Below are 19,385 nucleotides of genomic sequence, written 5' to 3' on the forward strand. Positions count from 1 at the left end.
CTGGAATAATCTTCATAGAAAGTCCTTGCAGTAGTATAGAAGAATTGGATTGCAAACCACTGAGTTATGATTCGAAAGTGAACTCCGTGTAGCAAATGCGAGATCGAGATACTCTAATAGAACAGTCACCCTAATAGAGCATTCAGCTAATTTATTTACTTCATTATAGAATTCGCAAGTTATTCTGTAGGGAGTTCAGCTGCAAACAGTTAATCTTATAGACAGTTCAGCAAGAAGCAAGTCACCCTGTAGAGAGTTAAGCTACAAATATATCACTGTAGAGATTCAGAACATTACAGGTCACACTGAAGAGAGTTCAGCTATAAACAAGTCATGCACCCTGTAGAGAGTTCACCTACAATTAAGTCACTCTCTAGAGAATTCAGCTACACACAAGTCACTGTGGAGAGAGTTCAGCTACAAACAAATTACCCTGTAGAGAGATCAGCTACAAACAAAACACTTTACAGAGAGTTCAGCTACAAACAAATCAACCTTTAGAGCGATCAGCAACAAACAAATCAACTTGTAGAGAGATCATCTACAAACAAATCAGCTTGTAGAGAGATCAGTTACACTCAAATCAACCTGTAGAGAGATAAGCTAGAAACAAATCACCCTGTAGAGAGTTCAGCTACAAACAAATCACCTTATAGAGAGTTCAGCTACAAACAAATTACCCTGTAGAGAGAGCGGCTACAAACAAATCAACCTGTAGAGAGATAAGCTACAAACAAATCACCTTATAGAGAGTTCAGCTACAAAAAATCACCCTGTAGAGACATCAGCTAGAAACTAGTTATAATGTAAGGAGTTCAGCTAAAACAAATCAACCTGCAGAGAGATAAGCTACAAACAAATCACCTTATAGAGAGTTCAGCTACAAACAAACTACCCTGTAGAGAGATTGGCTACAAATACATCAACCTGCAGAGAGATCAGCTACAAACAAATCACCTTATAGAGAGTTCAGCTACAAACAAATCAACCTGTAGAGAGATAAGCTACTAACAAATCACCCTGTAGAGAGTTCAGCTACAAAAAAATTACCCTGTAGAGACATCAGCTAGAAACTAGTCACAATGTAAGGAGTTCAGCTACAAGCAAATCACCTTGTAGAGAGTTCAGCTAAAACAAATCAACCTGCAGAGAGATCAGCTACAAACAAATCACCTAATAGAGAGTTCAGCTACAAACAAATTACCCTGTAGAGAGATCGACTACAAACACACCAACCTGCAGAGAGATCAGCTACACACAAATCAACTTGTAGAGAGATCAGCTACAAACAAATCACCCTGTAGAGAGATCAGATAGAAACTAGACACAATGTAAGGAGTTCAACTACAAGCAAATCACTCTGTAGAGCGATCAGCTAGAAACAAATCACCCTGAAGAGAGGTCAGCTACAAACAAATCACCCTGAAGAGAGGTCAACTACAAACAAATCAACCTGTAGAGAAATAAGCTAGAAACAAATCACCCTGTAGAGAGTTCAGCTACAAAAAAATCACCCTGTAGAGACATCAGCTAGAAACTAGTCATAATGTAAGGAGTTCGGCTACAAGCAAATCACCCTGTAGAGAGTTCAGCTGAAACATCAAGCTGCAGAGAGATCAGCTACAAACAAATCACCTTATGTGACCGGGCCTGCGAAAATAGGGCATGTGGGCACATGATTTTTGCCTACTTTTTCAAACTTTCATCACTCATAACATTTTGTACCAGTATGGTATGGCAATGCAATTTTGAGCATCTAGTAAGAATTTAATTGGCTTTATGATGCAAGTAACAAAATATAAATATTCTGTTCCAGAACTGAGATATGACCTGTAGAGTGACATAGTGTAGTTTGTGCCCACATGCCCTGTTTTCGCAGGCCCGGTCACTTATAGAGAGTTCAGCTACAAACAAATTACCCAGTAGAGAGATCGACTACAAACAAATCACCCTGTAGAGAGTTCAGCTACAAACAAATCACCCTGTAGAGAGATCGGCTACAAACAAATCACCCTGTAGAGAGTTCAGCTACAAACAAATCAACCTGCAGAGAGATCAGCTACAAACAAATCACCTTGTAGAGAAATTGGCTACAGACAAATCACCCTGTAGAGAGATCAGCTAGTAGCTAGAAACTAGACACAACGTAAGGGGTTCAGCTACAAGCAAATCACCCTTTAGTGAGTTCAGCTACAAACAAATCAACCTGCAATGAGATCACCTACAAAAAAGCACCTTGTACAGACTTCAAAAAATTACCCTGTAGAGAAATCAGCTAGAAGAATTCACCTTGTAGAGAATTCAGCAACAAAGAAACCACCATGTAGAGAGTTCAGCTGCAAACAAATCAGCCTGTAGAAAATTCAGTTACAAACAAATCGCCCAGTAGAAAGATCAGCTAGAAGAAGTTACCTTGTAGGGAGTTCATCTACAAAGAAACCATTCTGTAAAGAGTTCAGCTGCAAACAAATCACCTGTACAGAATTCAGCTACAAACAAATCACCCACCCTGTAGAGAGATCAGCTAGAAGAAGTTACAGTTCAGCTACAAACAATTCACCCTGTACAGAGATCAGTTAGAAGAAGTTTCCTTGTAGAAAGTTCGGCTACTAACAAATCACCCTGTAGAATGATCAGCTAGAAGAATCCACCTTGTAGAGATTTCATCTACAAAGAAACCACCATGTAGAGAGTTCAGCTGCAAACAAGTCACCCTGTAGAAAATTCAGCTACAAACATATCGCTTTGTAGAAAGATCAGCTAGAAGAAATTACCTTTTAGAGAGTTCAGCTACAAAGAAATCATTCTGTAAAGAGCTCAGCTGCAAACAAGTCACCCTGTAGAAAGATCAGCTAGAAGACGTTACCTTGTAGAGAGTTCAGCTACAAAGAAATCATTCTGCAAAGAGCTCAGCTGCAAACAAATCACCCTGTAGAAAGATCAGCTAGAAGAAGTTACCTTGTAGATAGTTCAGCTACAAACAAATCACCCTGTAGAGAGATCAGCTAGAAGAAGAGTTACCTTGTAGATAGTTCTGCTGCAAACAATTCACCTTGTAGAGAGATCAGCTAGAAGAAGTCACCTTGTAGAGTGTTACGTTACAAAGAAACCACCATGCAGAGAGTTCTGTAATAAACATATGTATTATATAATATATAATTTGTACATTTACTGGAAATATTTAAAGTATTTAACATCTGCTTCAACTTTTCTTCTTCCTGTGGTAAAGAAAAAAGATAGGTTAAAAAGGCCTGAAGCTGGCCATAGGCCGGTTTTGGGGTATACAAATACAAAAAGAAGTGAAATCTAATCCAAAACAGCCAAGCTGTAAAAAAAGTGTGCGGTCCTGAAAAAAAGCTATGGTGAAGTCTTGGCACAAAATTCACCTGAATTGTCGTTATTAAAATTTTTACCATTAACCTACCATCACAGCCATTTCTTGGCCGTCACCTTGGATTTCACATCTTTTTTCACCATAGCCTTTTTCAGGGCCACACACTTTTTTTACAGCTTGGCTGTTTTGGATTAGATAATATATACACAGTTGTATAAAAGAGAATTCATCTACCTTATACTTCTCTTTACATGATCTGGGTATCAGTATAAGAACATGCTTGGTGCCATTTAGCTGCTACCAATTCCAATTCCTCTAATTACTTATTTCAATCAAATTTAACTTTCCAAGAACTATAGAATTTCAAATAGCAGACAAGGTTAGTTATTGTGGTATAAGATCCACTATCTGATTTATAGTGTGGTCTCTGACTGGTTTAGTGCTACAAATAGGATAAACAAATTTTCTTAAAAGTTGTAATCTTAAAAGGACACTGGTTTAATGTCCTATGTATATACATTGCCAGTCTGTCTTACTTTTCTGTTGTAAGGGAATTACGTATACACTGTGTCTTTTCTTGTGCCTGTATAATTAGATGTGGCATTACAGTGTTTGCTGTGTTGTCTATGTTCCTCATTATAAGTATCCCAATTCCTAGACTTTATCTCCACTCCTATAAAACGTAATGTTCAATTACACCTTTACACCTGATGTGCAATTTGAATAACAGTGACATGTACAGTTGATCTATTATCCATCAAGTCAACACACATAAACATGATGTATACTTAAGTGAGCTAATTACACTGTACTTTACAGTTATGGATGAGTCAACCAGAAACTTCAGAAGTGAATCTAGTTAGTACAAGGTTGGTATGAAATGCTGCTTATCTCTCAAATTCACTAAAAATTCTATTTCTACATATCTCTTCAGTTGTCACAACCACCTTTCAAGCTAGCTAAAAGTACTTCACTGAAAACAGATACATTAAAATGCATTTTGCAACTGGGTTCATTTTGTTTGCATGCAAAATTGCAAATCTCACTGCATCCCGTGCTAGCAGGAAGCTTTCTGCAAAGATTGAGGATTATCTTAAATCAGAGAAAAAATTAATAGTGTTGTAGAGTAATATGTGACAGTCTTATAATCATGTAATGAAGGTAATAATAATAAATATATCATTTCAAGTTTACCCTTATAACCCAGTTACAGACCACACTACAAGTGAGATAACTAGGCGTTATACATGTCAACATAATCAGTGGGATACTTGGTCAGTAGTGAGGTATGTTACTATTATTAGCTCAACTGACATCAGCAATATTGTTAGTATAAATAACATCAACTACTGCTAGTTCACATTTACTGAGCAACTATACAGTATAGTAGATATGAAGAGTCAACTAGTCATACTGCTCATACTAGTCAGCTCACTACTGGCTACTAATGCTGATCAACAATGTGATAACCTCCTCCAGCAGTGTAACCAGTTCAAGACCAAATGTACTCCAGACATGATAACCATTAGAAGTTGTTGTGATCTTGCTGATCTGCCACGTAGTAAAGCTCCTTCTGGTGTCTATCAGATAATATCAAATTGTAGTTGTGGATCACCCTTCACTGCAGCTGTTGATGTCTCCTGTGACATGGACACCAGTGGTGGAGGATGGATGGTCATGCAAAGAAATGTTAAAGATGGAGTGAACACTTTTATCTACAAACGATGGAAGGACTATGAAGAAGGATTTGGAGATCTCAAAAGCACTAAATTCTGGTATGGTCTTAAGGCATTGCACTGTTTTTCACAGACAGGTCAGTGGGAGTTGAGAATTGACTTTCAGTTTGACAACAAAACCTGGTCCCATCTCCACTACAACACTTTCAGTATAGGACCAGAGAGTAAAGAATATCCTCTAACCATTGGAGGATTTACTGGCACCACTACTGATCCTTTTGTGACCCATCCACTGAATGGGCAAAGATTCAGTACATCTGATAATGATAATGATAGAAATAGTGGTAACTGTGCAACTAGCCACAGTGGATGGTGGCACAATAACTGCTACAACATCAACCCAAATTACCAACCACCACGTGTATATCTTAACTCCAAGAACTACTACCTTCTCTCAATGGAGATGAAGATACGTCCTCGTCATTGCATCAGTCAGTGACTGTACTAACTGTTCATTGTGTCAATGTGTTGTACCTCAATAAGGATAATAAGTATACACTACTAGTACAATGTGTTTATTATTGAAACCGGTTCATCACAAAAATTTTTTTCAGGGACCAAGTCACTCTATATACGTAAATCACCATATCTCACAAACTATGGATTGAGTCATCCTAAACCTACATAATCATTGCTTGCTATTGTCTAATTCAAAACTGTATACATAGGAAACCACAAGAATGTTATTAAACCAAAAATCCTAAAAATCGAGCTGTCAGCTTTGTGAGCACATTTTAACACTAGCAAACAGTGTCCTGATGTTCCTTACAATGCAATAAATATTGTTAGTCTGTTGATAATTGAAGCAACACACATTAAGGCTGGTTTTCTGGTGCTTTTGCAATTATCCGTGTGTACTGAAACACATACGTACATGTCTGCTGACTGCACTACAATCTCGTAACTTACTTCATGCCTTTCTTTACCCTTCCCTTATGTAGTTATTCTTTAAGAAATCCCTTTAGTATGCTGGAACCATGCCATGGATGAACAGGTGATTACACAATGTTATGCGGAATAGCGCGTGAATGATCTGTTTACCCATGTTACAAGGTTTGTAGCAGTGTGCCCTTTTCAGGATAGGCGCATTGGCTGATATAACACATGAAGAAAGTTGTAGCGTGTCTAAATCTTTATCTTTGTGAGGTTTATAACATGATGACACCATATGGTGTCCTTGGCGGTTAAAGGGTTAATTAATTAAATTAACTGTATTAAATTATATTATGTACAACAATTGATGAATTATACTTAAAAGTATGATTATAGTTAGTAAACTGATAAAAAACTTCTCAAGGAGTCGCCAATGCTATGCAAGAGTCCCAATATTTAAAAATTCATGTATTTCAATAAACATTTTAAAAATACAACTTTTATTAAGATGTTTTTACTTCTACTTGTACATGAATTGGGACAGTAGACGGCAGGAGCTTTCCACAACATTTGGCAGGTATGTCTCCAATCATCAAAGCCATCTTCATTGTGACATGAAACAATGATAATATAATTAGATAGTAACTAGAGCCTCCACTTGCATTTGTTGTAAAAAGACAAACAAAAAAATCAAAAAAAAAATCCAACTTTATAAATGATTCTAGATTTTAGGATATCTAAATATTAATGGATTTATAATTGGATTTCTCAAAGAATGCATGAGAGTTCCAAGGCATTGGCAACCCTCAAAACTGCTCATGTCATTATGACATCAGTGCTGTACATGCTTGTTTTGTCCAAGTTGGGGTAGTGTTACATGTAGCAATAAAATGGCACTGGGAGTGTTGCGTCTCAACAAAATTAGTGTCGTCTTTTGAAAAGCACTCAAAGTATTGAATAAGAGTGTCAATTTCATCATGTCACATCAAAATTTTAATTCCAGCAGGTTTTAGCAAGGAGATACGAAGATCTAGAGAAAAGTAGAACACAGCCAGCAATGAAATATGGCTACTAAGAGTCACATGTACATGGACAAAATAGAAAAAATTATCACCAAGCAAAAGTTGAAGGCATATACATTTAAAATGCATGATTTCAGTTCTGTCACAGGAATATCCCACACTGCACAACTATACCTCATGGGAATCAGATCCAAGTCACTCATTCACCTTGCTACTGCTTTTATCTTCAATTAAATGGTAGTCTTCTTCTTCTTCTTCATACCAGGAAACCATACAAAGACAACGATTTCCGGTATTGACACTTTCCTTGAAAAAGTGTACTTAGATGCAACAAAATTATTTGAGGTGCTTAGTGGACTGTAGTATCTGTAGCAGTATCAGATAGCAGCCAATATAAAATGATTGCAATGAGCCACACCCTCTTAAATGATAAGACCACTGATGACACCTCCTGCTGAGGCCACACTTCTCAATGATCTAGATCCATAGAAAACAAGGTACTGTACCATGCTCCAGCTTAATTTAAAATGTAGCTGAGTGGCGAGATCTGTAGAACATACCTGAAAATGAAGCAGTAAGGCCTAGTAATTGATAGTTGGGGTATGCATTTAATCAAAAATTTTGTAGTGACTGGATTGATTGCAGGATCACTTCATGTACTGTCCTTTGTTTATGCTGTATAACAGGTGGAACAAAGCTGAAAATGACAACATTACTTTCCAGTAATTGCCACGCGTTAAGTTGCTCAATTGATTTTTATAATAACTGGGTCTGACAGCACCATTCCTTCAGTGATACAGTATGCATTGGTTCATCAGTCATATATTACAAAAAAGTGAACAAAAAGTATAAGGAAAATTATTTGAGTATATGTGACCGGATTTCATATAACAAGGCTTCCACACACACAAAATCAAACTTACGTTTTTACCAGAAATGGATTGCTGGTCTAACACACTATCATATTCCACACTGTACTTCCTTCAGGACTGGCAAGTCTGGTTTCTGTAGCAGCTTTCTTCCGACCCTGTCAAAGCCACGAGTGGGAGATTGGCGCCATTAAATGGCCATGGCTTTGTGATAATGGTGTGTGGTGAGCTGGGACTTCACAGAGAGCTCGCCAATAGCGTTCTCAGTCAATTTGGAGAGATTTGAGGGCCATGGAGGGCCCAAACTTGGCCTCTGGATTCCATTCGTCTTCTTACTTCATTTTATACCCCTATATTAAGCCCACCCACCACCCTATTACTGCCACTTGTGATATTATTACTCGCTCGAAAAAAGCGGCCCAAAATAGGGCTGATTTTGGGTATCAGAAATTTATACACCCACTCACGTGGGGAGAAATAGTGGTCTGGCTGCGCGAGACTACTCACTGATAGTAGGCATTCCAGTATCCGAGATTTTTTAATAAAAAAATTCTCCGTATATTCCCCAATAGAACCCTGGCACAAAACAACAACTCGCGTTTAACTTGGGATTGCTCCGTAGTCCGAGCTCCAATGAGGATGAAAATCGCTATGGGATTTGTCCTCATGCTGATCATCATGAAAATCTTAGTTTTGTCGTGCGCGTTTACATATAAGTAAGTTTTGTGTTGTTTGTAATCAAGCCTTGTAATGTATGTAGTCTACTTTAAAAATTAAAAAAAACGTAGTGTTGGGTGGAAGGTAGTCACTGGTGCTTACTTTAAAGTGCGTAGTTACTTTGCTTGGGTTAGCAATTTTCAGCTCCAGAGAAATTTTCTGATGGCTGTGTCATCAGCTCAAAATACAAACCACTTCAAAGTCAGCATAACAATGCCGTAATTGAAACCATAACCCTACCCGAGTTAGGTATTGTTGCATCATTGTGATTTGTGGCACCTCCACTTTAGTTGTTTACCTTTATAAGTTGTTAACTTGATGTTTTTACTTACTTGAGATAGCCTCTTGCCTGTGGGTATGCACCATTGTATTGAGAAGTGTGCAGTAGGTGAAACATATTTGCTCACTACAAAGCATACAAAGATCACTGAGATCCGATAACATCTGAAGTTACTCTCATTATATGCACAAACTTGCAGCTAGAAGCAACTGCAGTTTCAACACAGTCCAGATTGCTAGATGGCTTCCTGATTCAATTGTGCCATTTTACCCTTTAAAATGTATGGGGAGCCCCAGAGAAAAATGTACCTTTTTTCAGTTTTAAAGCACTGTGCATGCCAAAGTAGTTAATTCCAACCCAACAAACTATATATTTCTGAGATTGGCAATCAATACTCTATCCATTGAGCATATAAAAAGTCCATTTTTCCAAAATTTAAAAATCGGGCTGGAATGCCTACAGTGATAGCTAGTAATTACTAGCTATCAGTTACTAGCTATCAGTGAGTGGGTGTATAAATAGATGAATAATTGGTGCAAATTTTGTTTGCACAGTTATATATAGGCACTGGGAAGTTATTGTACAATGATTACTTAAAATCGCCATATCTCCTAACGAAGTTTTGTGCATCAAAGCCTTGTTTTGTCAAATTCAGTCACATATAGAGATGATGAAAAATGCAATGAAACAAGGTGGGAGGTCATCTACACCTGCAGTTATATAGTGCGCACTTAATTTGTGGCAACTAGGTGTACTCCTGTAAAGAAAGGGTCGATGCGTATGTAGTTAATGTAACACATTGATATGGCTGCGAGTTTGTTCATAGATAATATGTATATATGCTTAAATTGAAGTAGGTTCCAGTAATAAAAAGTAGTGAAACAGAGATGATGTTAGTTATGAGGGAGATCCCCACTTGGCATTGTAGCAATGTGTGAAAATCCCTAAGTTGACATAATTATTTTCACCATCTTTTAAATGGAAAAGTAGGGAATTCCCTCATAGCTACCATCATCTCTTGTTTCACTACTTTTTATCTACTTAACTTTAAATTAATAATTTTTATTGTACTAGTTTGTTAACGTTTTTGTTAGAGCATAGCTATAAAATTACACTGCTGCTGTGACTGCAATATTAGAGTATCTCATGTTACAAACAAAACATAGTACGAGAAGCACCTCTGCAATCAATCTATAGTCACTACGGGAATTAGCTACAGATGATTCTTGTAACAACTATCGTAGCTGTATTGAAACCACAATACATGCGTTATGGACTTATTTTTGTCTTCCTTTGTGTCCCATTTCTTTCTCCACTACTGTGTGGGTGCTGATATGCGGTAACACATGGTGGCTGCTGCAGTTGACGAAAACAGTGAAAAAACCAAGCCCATAGCACTAACTAATTGGCTGAAGGCATGAGTTAGTCAGTTAGTAGTCTTAAAAAAATCTTTAGAAACTTGATGATATAGGGCTTGGAATTGCAATGATGACATTAATTTTGTGACCAGATTTTACAAAACCTATCCAAATTGCACATCAGGCAAAATCAAACCTACACCAGTAGTGGATAGCTACACAATCATACTACTATAGTTTAGATCTTCACTACTGGTCAAACTACTCGAAGCTAGTTGTAACAGATGTCTTGTCTGGGTGGGGTGGAGAACTTGAATGGCAGTTTCTGCCCTTGTGATAAGGGTCTGACTTAATTTGCAAGAATCAGTGGTTTACTGGTGGATGGCCTGGTAATGTTGGCCAGAGTTTTTTTCTGTTGATTTTACTACATATCAGCCACTAAGGAGCCAGCACAGCCCAGTAATCTCATGTCTGGACCTCAATCATGGTCTGCCTCCATTTTGAAGTCTATCTCTTGTCCACCCCTCCACCCTCCATCACTTTGTGAGCACTTGTGATACTACTTTGCTTGTCCAATTGCTCAGATTTTCTATCTTATTTGGCAGGAAACTCTACAAGCAACTACAAGTACTGAAAGTAGTCTTAAAGGCAATAGATTGATGCATTTTTTTGTGTAAATTTTTCATATGTTTTCTTGCTATCCTTGGCAAGTTATGCTGACTTGAATTCTTTAAAACCGTTAATCTTGGAACTTCTAATGTCCGATTTGGATCATTTTTCCAAAACCCAGTTCCATTCATGATTTTGGCTATGCTTAACCAATAACTATATAAAGCTGTTATGAATATGTTGTTTTGGGTGATATTTTTGGGCAAGAAAGCTCAAACTTCTACCATTATGCCACTATTTTATGATCAACTTTTTGTAACAAAATCATAGTTTTATCAACATTTGGTAAAATTAAGAGTTCATAATAATTATACCATCTTTGGTAAAATTAAGACTTTATTACTCAGATGTTGATAATATTACTAAATATTAACTTTTGTAAAGTTAAGTATCAATTTTTTTGGTAAATAAATATTATCAACTTTGATAAAATTAAGTTTATAATAAATCAACTTTGGTAAATTTAAGTTTATAATAAATCAAATTTGGTAAAATTAAGTTTATAATATTTTCAACTTTGGTAAAATTAAGTTTATAATATTTTCAACTTTGGTAAAATTAAGTTTATAATATTTTCAACTTTGGTAAAATTAAGTTTATAATATTTTCAACTTTGGTAAAATTAAGTTTATAATATTTTCAACTTTGGTAAAATTAAGTTTATAATATTTTCAACTTTGGTAAAATTAAGTTTATAATATTTTCAACTTTGGTAAAATTAAGTTTATAATATTATAAACTTTGGTAAAATTATATTTTCAACTTAAGAGTTTATTGGATAGTTAGTAGTAAATAAAAATCAAAGTACTACAGAAACTTGCTGAAGGTCACTCTGAGCACAGGTTTTTCTTGACTATATACGTACCTAGACAATTTGCCAAGTAATTGTGAAGGAAAGGTGGGGTTATATTACTTTTCAAGTGATATTTTTGGCAGGAAAACTAAAACCTTCATGACCCCTACAGTACAGTACTACTGATGATGTACAGTAAAGAGTCAGTATTGCTAATATTGATATTAGACATAAGTGTTACATAATAAATCCAAGATTGAATCACCACTTGGTCGGATACTTTTTTCATTGTTTCTACCTCCCAGCTTCACAAGCTTTCATGCAGTAGCCCTCTGCAGCCTTTATGGGGGAAAACAGACTAAATTATAACCCATCACTTAGAAAAGGCTGAACCAGCCATGTGACATGAGTGTATAGGGAGAGGAAGACTACATAGGTAGGGTCGAAACTTTCAACAGTCCTATGAGTAGTCATTAATTCTTTTTGTAACTCATATAGTCGAATGATATTATAAAGCAACTGGATGTGAAATACTGTACCAAAGATATCTGTCACGCACAGTTTTGTATGATCAAAGGTCCCACCATGCTTGCCTACTATTCAAGGTATAGAAGCAGTTTCAACCTGTTTATTACAGACGTCAAAATTTATTATGTACATTGAGCAGGTGGCTGGTCACTTTGTATACAACTGACATATTTGGGGATCAACTTAGAGAGATGACCTTGTTATGTTTACTGTTTCAGTACTGTTGTTCCAGATGTCAAGTCCAATGCTTGCCTTACATCAGCAACAAAAGCTTTTTTATGGACCTTAATCTGTAACAAGTGCCAGGAAGTCTTGCAGTGAACAATCACCAGGTCCCAAATGACAAAAATGCATCACCAATCTATTTTATATGCACATTTACTTTGTTTTAAAACATAATTACATCACTATTTAGCAGCTGGACTCCATATCACTGATCACAGAGGTTGAAATGTGCTGTATATCCCTTTTCTGCTGAGGGCAAAATTTCTGGGCCAGCTGATCTGTTTGGCCACTAGTTGATGGCTATTAAGTTTAGATTAATAGCACAGGACATAGAAATACACTCATAAAGGGATTATCACAATACCACAGAGTGACAACACTGCATACAAATACCTCTTTGCTTAATAGCTCTAAGGCTTCTCCCTTAGCACATCCAAAGCTTTGTAGAAACTCTCTCTCTCAGCTTTCATATGTCTTTCTCTGTAATATATTATCCCCCTCAAAAACACCTTTGCTGTAAAAAAAGGTGCGTCCAAGAAACTACAAGTATCTGTAACCCGAGCTCAGCTGTAGAAAAACACTCCATGAAATTAACTGCTAACTGAAAGAGCTGATATCTGGAGCGGCCAAGAATCAATGTTACTACAACTGACTATGATTACCAAAGATTTACCAAGTCCATGCAAGAATACCTTGGCTGTAAAACAGGCAAATAAAAGTAACTGGCAATTAAACAGCTGATATCTGAAGCAGCCAAGAATAAGTCAACTTGATACAACTAACTGCACTGAATTATTAACTTGAAACATTGAATCTAATTATTCAACTGTGTTTTATACATTCACCCTTGCTACATCCTAAATTAATTCTTTGTAACTCTAATTGGCTGGTAATTTGGTCGCCTTTTTAAATAGTCAGTGTAAAGTAAAGAAGGCGGCCAAATTACCAGCCAATTAGAGTTACAAAGAATTAATTTAGGATGCAGCAAGGGTGAATGTATAAAACACAGTTGAATGATTAGATTCAATGTTTCAAGTTAATAATTCAGTGCAGTTAGTTGTATCAAGTTGACTTTTATTCTTGGCTGCTTCAGATATCAGCTGTTTAATTGCCAGTTACTTTTATTTGCCTGTTTTACAGCCAAGGTATTCTTGCATGGACTTGGTAAATCTTTGGTAATCATAGTCAGTTGTAGTAACATTGATTCTTGGCCGCTCCAGATATCACCTCTTTCAGTTAGCAGTTAATTTCATGGAGTGTTTCTTTACAGCTGAGCTCGGGTTACAGATACTTGTTTCTTGGATGCACCTTTTTTACAGCAAAGGTATTTTTGAGGGGGATATCACAAATTTTTGTCAGTTATATAATTTACAGACTCAATGTTCAAGCCATGGGAGTGTATGATGAATTCTGCCTTGTAAAGGTGTTGCAATCCCACATAAATCTGCTGATAAGTTGTGAGCATATATCATACAATCCTATAGTAGCTTTTAATTTTTATTAGGACAGAAAGTATGCAATTTACTGGTCAGGCCAAGTAAAAGCTATGATCAGGGTAATCAAAGATGTGTGTAAAGCACTTATTTGCAAAGCATGCTTTTCTTGGTGAATACCACCATCTTAAAATAGCAACTCTGAAATTGCATCTTGGATCTGGGAGTGTGTTCAGACAGAGAGGTAAATATTCAGCTATATTGTTCAATGGTTGTTCTATTAGAATATTTTATTGCCTGACTGTTCTATTAGAGTGTATCAATCATTCCATACTTATCAATGAATAAAACCTGACTGCCATAGTGTCCTGAGAACAACTTAACAACTTGGTTTGCCACTAGTAGAGCAAGATGCTTCGCTGAGGGTTATGAAAGAAATCACAAACATCATACTATTATTTTTATTTTACTACATACAAACACGTACTTATTTCATATACAGGCACAAGACACACACAAAATGTGCAACACTATAGACGCATATATGTTCACACACATACACCACACATTGGTTGTATTTGATGAAGCAAGTTAATATCACATCTCTTGAAATGTTATTGTAGGTGAGCTGGTAGTGCCCTTACTAGGTGTTAAAAAGTTCTTGCAGAAAAGAAAATTGTGTTGTACATTCTGTTTAGTGTCCATTAATTAAACATGTCACTCCATAGTTAAGGCATGAGGATATCCAAGCAAATTTCTTTCGTGTTGCGACCGATGTTCCAGGTTAGTTGTATGTGTGTTTAATTGAAGGTTAAGTTCAGTGCCTGCTTATTCTTTTACAGGTCTCACTTAATCTTGTGTCATCATGCGGACATCCATGAAATTTAAATATTGTGCAAGCTGTGGGGAACAACCCCAACTCATATACACGTCACTGGCAAACCACATTCAAGCAATCCATTATAGAAGTTGAAAGCCACAACACAAGCTCATACACAGTTACTGGCAGCCCACGAACTACATTCCAGTCTGTTACAAACTTTGTTGCACCATGGTATGTCCATAATGATTAATGAAAGCCACAATACTGATGTACACAAGCTCCATGGTGCATTAATGGTAATAAATAAGTTCCACCTGACTGACAATTATCATGTAACCTATTTAGGGGAAATCTCTTGGAAAGTCCCTGTACAGTAACACTTCAAGTGAAAAGTAAACACACATGATAGGTGATTTGTAGCTATTGTTATTATTGACGGCCAGGGCCACCCAGAGAAATTAAGGGGCCCAGGGCAAAGAGTTACAGTGGGGCCCCAGGGGCAAGGAGGTTTCCATTCTGAATCACAACTTCACCCACGATGTAAGTCAAGATAGGCACCGGCCTATTATGCCCAAAATTTTACCTATTATGCTTTTGAGCATTGCTAAAAAATTAAGCCTATCATGCTCAAAATTAAGATTATGCTCTAGAACTGACTGTTTTATTAGAGTATATCAGCCTTTCCTGACTGCTGTATTAGAGTAAGTGACTGCTCTATTAGAGTATCTCGATCTTATTTCTGCAAAGTGTGAATAACCAACAAAGAAACAGTTTAATAAGTTATATTACGTGTTTTTAAATGTGAAATTCACTAATAATACTATTGGCAGTGAATATTTGCTTTCTTTCAGGCGCGCGTATTGCGCATTTTAATTAAATTTTCAAACATCGTCCCTATTATGCTGGCATTATGCTTGATGCCCTATTATGCTTTGGCATAATCGGCCGGTGCCTAGTTCAAGACAAAAAAAAACAACAAAAGGTCATTACACATTACATGCTGACAATGACAATAGCTAGCCCTCACCAACCGTATCTCCTAATTTATAAGCTTGCTACACTGCTCCTCTGAAGAATACTCTGACTGCTCTATTGGAGTATCTAGATCTGACTGCTCTATTAGAGTATATCGATCTTTTAAACAGGTATTCCTGGGGCCTCCTGGGGCCCCTTTCTGGCTGGGGCCCGGGGCAAAATGCCCCCCCCCTGTGTGGGCGGCCCTGTTGACGGCAGTCCATGTCTTGAGAGGGAAGTACGAACAATATAAATTAAACATTTCTTCAGCAGTGCACAAGCACAAAAGACTTCATGCAGCAGCGCACAAACAATTGATAGTTCATATATCGCATTGTAAAGCCATGACTAAGAAAAAGCTCCACCATAGGTATCTATTATCTATGGCTCCACCGACTGACAATCATCACGTGACCTATTTAAGGGAAATCTCTTGGAAAGTCCCTGTAATACCTCGAGTGAACACACGTGATATGCGGTTTACTGATACTCCATGTCTTGAGCGAGAGGCGAGGCGAGAGGGAACGAGAGGGATCGAATGATAAACATTTGTTATGTTGTAACTGGATTGGTGAAGCGTAGCTACTTTATACGTACATCGCTTGCCCAGAAGTCGAATGGATATTAAAGAGCCGAGAACTCATGCTCTAGCTCGCTTCGTGGAGGTTCAGCAACGAAAAAAGGATGGAGGTTCAGTTACGAACGAGTGTGCTTGGTTACGAAAAGAGGAGTGGAGGTTCAGTTACGAAAAGAGGAGTGGAGGTTCAGTAACGAAACGAGGAGGGGTTTAGTAACGAAAGGAGGAGTGAAGAAAGATACATATGATGCCACATCGCCTCACACTGATTAACCGCGTGCCAGTACTCCAGGTCAGTCTGTGTACTAAGGAATTTTGTATTACCTCAAGGGTGTCATGACTTCCAGGTCTCCAAAGTGTTATTTACGTACAAAGTTAAGATTTTAGGTGTTGCCAAAAAAGACTGAATTTGTGTATTAGAATCAGGAAGGAGAAAGTTACAGAGTGTAGTCTGCCAGATGTTTCTGTTACCTCAGTGTCAAGATTCATCTGTCCTGGTACAATCTCAGTTGTTTCCTGATTGTATGACCAAACTAATACCATCAACGATGATATTCATCTGGCCTGGTAAGATCTTAGCATTACATCTCAGTTATTGATGATCTCGTTTTCAGGATGAGGCGTACAGTTGTAACTAATTTGTCACTATTTTATTGTCAGAATGTTATTGTTAATATCACAAATAATTAATGTGATGTCTTTTGTTATGTAACAAGTGTATTCAGTAAGTGACATGCATGATGACAGCCACAATGGGAGTGACTGTTTGTTGTTAGGGTGGGTATAATGCTATATACAAGCTAGTACTGGTTTGTTTGAGTACTACCAGAAGTTTTGAAGTCACAAACGTTAAGCAATTTTATTTTAATACACCATGTGTGGTGTGGCAATACAAGAATTAATTTGAAACATCTCTAGTGCCGTGATTGTACGTTCTTCATGCTTTCACACCTTGTTTATAAATTAAACGCTCACATGAGGCGTGGCACTAAATGGAATTTAAAAGATTTCTGCTTAAAATGCCTTCCACAGGGAACTTACGGTTCTGCACGCTTTTACAACTTGTTTGGTCACCATATGCCCTATCAATTTTAGGATCCATATCTGACAGAACAACTGTTAGAAACGGTTTACCGCGAAAGTTTGCTAGGCACCAACTTCTCCAGCAACTGTCTGTGACTTTGTGAAGGTACAATGCGAAAATGATACTCCGCCAGTATTCACTTACTCTTGAGGACGAATTTTCTGACTTTGACATTGGTTAAGTTAAGTATGTAGCTAGTAATAAGTATATAGTTAGGTAATAAGTAGTAGTATGGTGTAGTTTTCAGTATGTACGTGTGTTTCTCAATTAACACTTTTACTTGTTTATCAGATATTTTGGCTTGCGTCCACATCGTGTCTTCAAAAGTTATTGTAGGGATTAATTAATTAATTTTTATTACTGTGCAGGCCTCCTGGGGAAGCATACATGCACAAAGTAGTTATATTACAAAAATTAAGAATTAAGATAACAGTCCAATGGTAAGTACGTATATGGACAAACCAGAACTATATATTTTATATTTTCTTCAAAGCAGGACAGTGGTAAGTCCATGATGCATACATTGCAAATTATGTGGTACGTATGCCAAGAAGCACCTGTCAGAGTTAAGCAATATCTAACAGTGAAACCAGTAGCTTTAGAGTTACGTTTGTTTGAAGGCATCATTCAGTCAATCGGTAGCACATAGAAAATTCCACTAAAAAATAAAAATGTCATACGTAGCAACATATTGGAACCACTTCAGGTTTCACTGAAAGCACTTTTGGGCTTGATTATACCAATACTGCCAAGGTGCTATGATTAGGCCCATGGAGGTATTTTGAGGATGGTTTCTGGTCAATATTTTTTTTGTGAGAAATTAATTCATGCTCACTAATATACAGTATTACCATACAGTATGATGTTAGAAACTTAGTTATCAGCTGAACTAGGTCAATAAAAAGTACACTACAAAGGAAGCTGGAACACTAGGCACCTGGACTAGAAGTGTTAATAGCACTATGTTATTAGCATTTACAGTGACCAGCACTGAATAGTTTGACAGCAACATGTGCTGCAGCCTTTGGATCCTAACCTAACAAGAACTGGAGACTTAGATAAATGATTAATATTATTTTGTAAGTATAAACCATGCAACCAGAAGGAAGCATAAATAGTGAACCTAGGGACCAAGGACCTGGGACCCAATTTTTCATGGACTTTTAAATACTTCACAATGTTTATAGAGTTTATAATAATTATATTGTATACTTGTACTAGATACCTTGGTAAGTCACAGTAGATAGTCTTGAATAGCCAGACCATTTTTTTCTGTCATGGTGCTTCACACAATGCCTGCATGAATTAGAAATTATAAGTACCAAGGGTCCGGCTGTCTAGACTACTTAGCAAAGTTTTTCATTCTTCACACATCCAGCAACTGGTGGTACTAATCAAGGACATGGTTTCACCTTCATTTGTGACCGGATTTGCGAAAAGGGGTCTTCCACACACATCCAATTTGCCAAATTTGGCAATTCATAACTTTGGATTGGAAGGAGTTATTTCCTTGAAAGTTGGTCAGACGTGAGCACCAGCATAGCTGAATAAGTGGTGAACTTTTCAGGTTAATATGTTACTTGCTCACTAAGTTATGGTCTCCAAAGTTTACAGAATTGGATGTGTGTGGAAGACCCCTTTTCGCAAATCCTTGAACATGACGCATGGAGTGAGGCATAAAGTTTACCTGGTGTAGCATGCAATGTATGCAGTGATCACTTCATTAAAGCTATTTATCTGGAATACTTGCTTGGACAAATAAAGTCTCGGAACTTACTAACTAGGTAACTTTAGATTAGTGTGCTCATTGTACAGCACAAGTGGCCTAATGCAGTCAGCTGCCTTGCCACATCAATAATATTGAAGAAAAACGCCGTCACCCTGCCACCCCAAAAATGTCAAAGAATCAACAAACAGCTATAACATTTGTCACATCATTTATTTTGAAATTTCTTTTATTTTATAGCTATATACTTGCATCGCTATTAATATTAGTGTTCTTATGTTATAATGAATACTTAGTTGCAAAATAATTAGCAAGTTATAGACG

The 19,385-nt window shown here is 37.1% G+C and overlaps 1 protein-coding gene and 1 long non-coding RNA gene across 3 annotated transcripts; both read left to right on the forward strand.

Moving 5' to 3' along the window:
- The first annotated feature begins 4,726 nt into the window (after window positions 1–4,726).
- Window positions 4,727–5,509, forward strand: LOC136267648 (fibrinogen C domain-containing protein 1-like). The gene has a single exon (XM_066062798.1). The coding sequence runs from the start codon at window positions 4,727–4,729 to the stop codon at window positions 5,507–5,509; it is 783 nt and encodes a 260-aa protein (XP_065918870.1).
- Window positions 5,510–13,569: 8,060 nt separating this feature from the next.
- On the forward strand, window positions 13,570–19,367 carry LOC136266930 (uncharacterized). Of its 2 annotated transcripts, XR_010706382.1 has the most exons (4): window positions 13,570–14,620; window positions 14,680–16,543; window positions 16,599–16,818; window positions 16,866–19,367. It is a non-coding gene; the product is annotated as an uncharacterized lncRNA (long non-coding RNA). The 2 variants fall into 2 exon arrangements; XR_010706381.1 differs by having other exon boundaries at window positions 14,680–16,818.
- Window positions 19,368–19,385: the final 18 nt, after the last annotated feature.

This window comes from Dysidea avara, chromosome 9, assembly GCF_963678975.1.
Source record: "Dysidea avara chromosome 9, odDysAvar1.4, whole genome shotgun sequence".
NCBI classification, from domain to species: Eukaryota; Metazoa; Porifera; class Demospongiae; order Dictyoceratida; family Dysideidae; genus Dysidea; species Dysidea avara.

What these genes read in the sequence shown, in the direction of transcription:
- LOC136267648 (XM_066062798.1), top strand. Translation starts at nt 4,727, where the DNA reads ATGAAGAGTCAACTAGTCATACTGCTCATACTAGTCAGCTCACTACTG.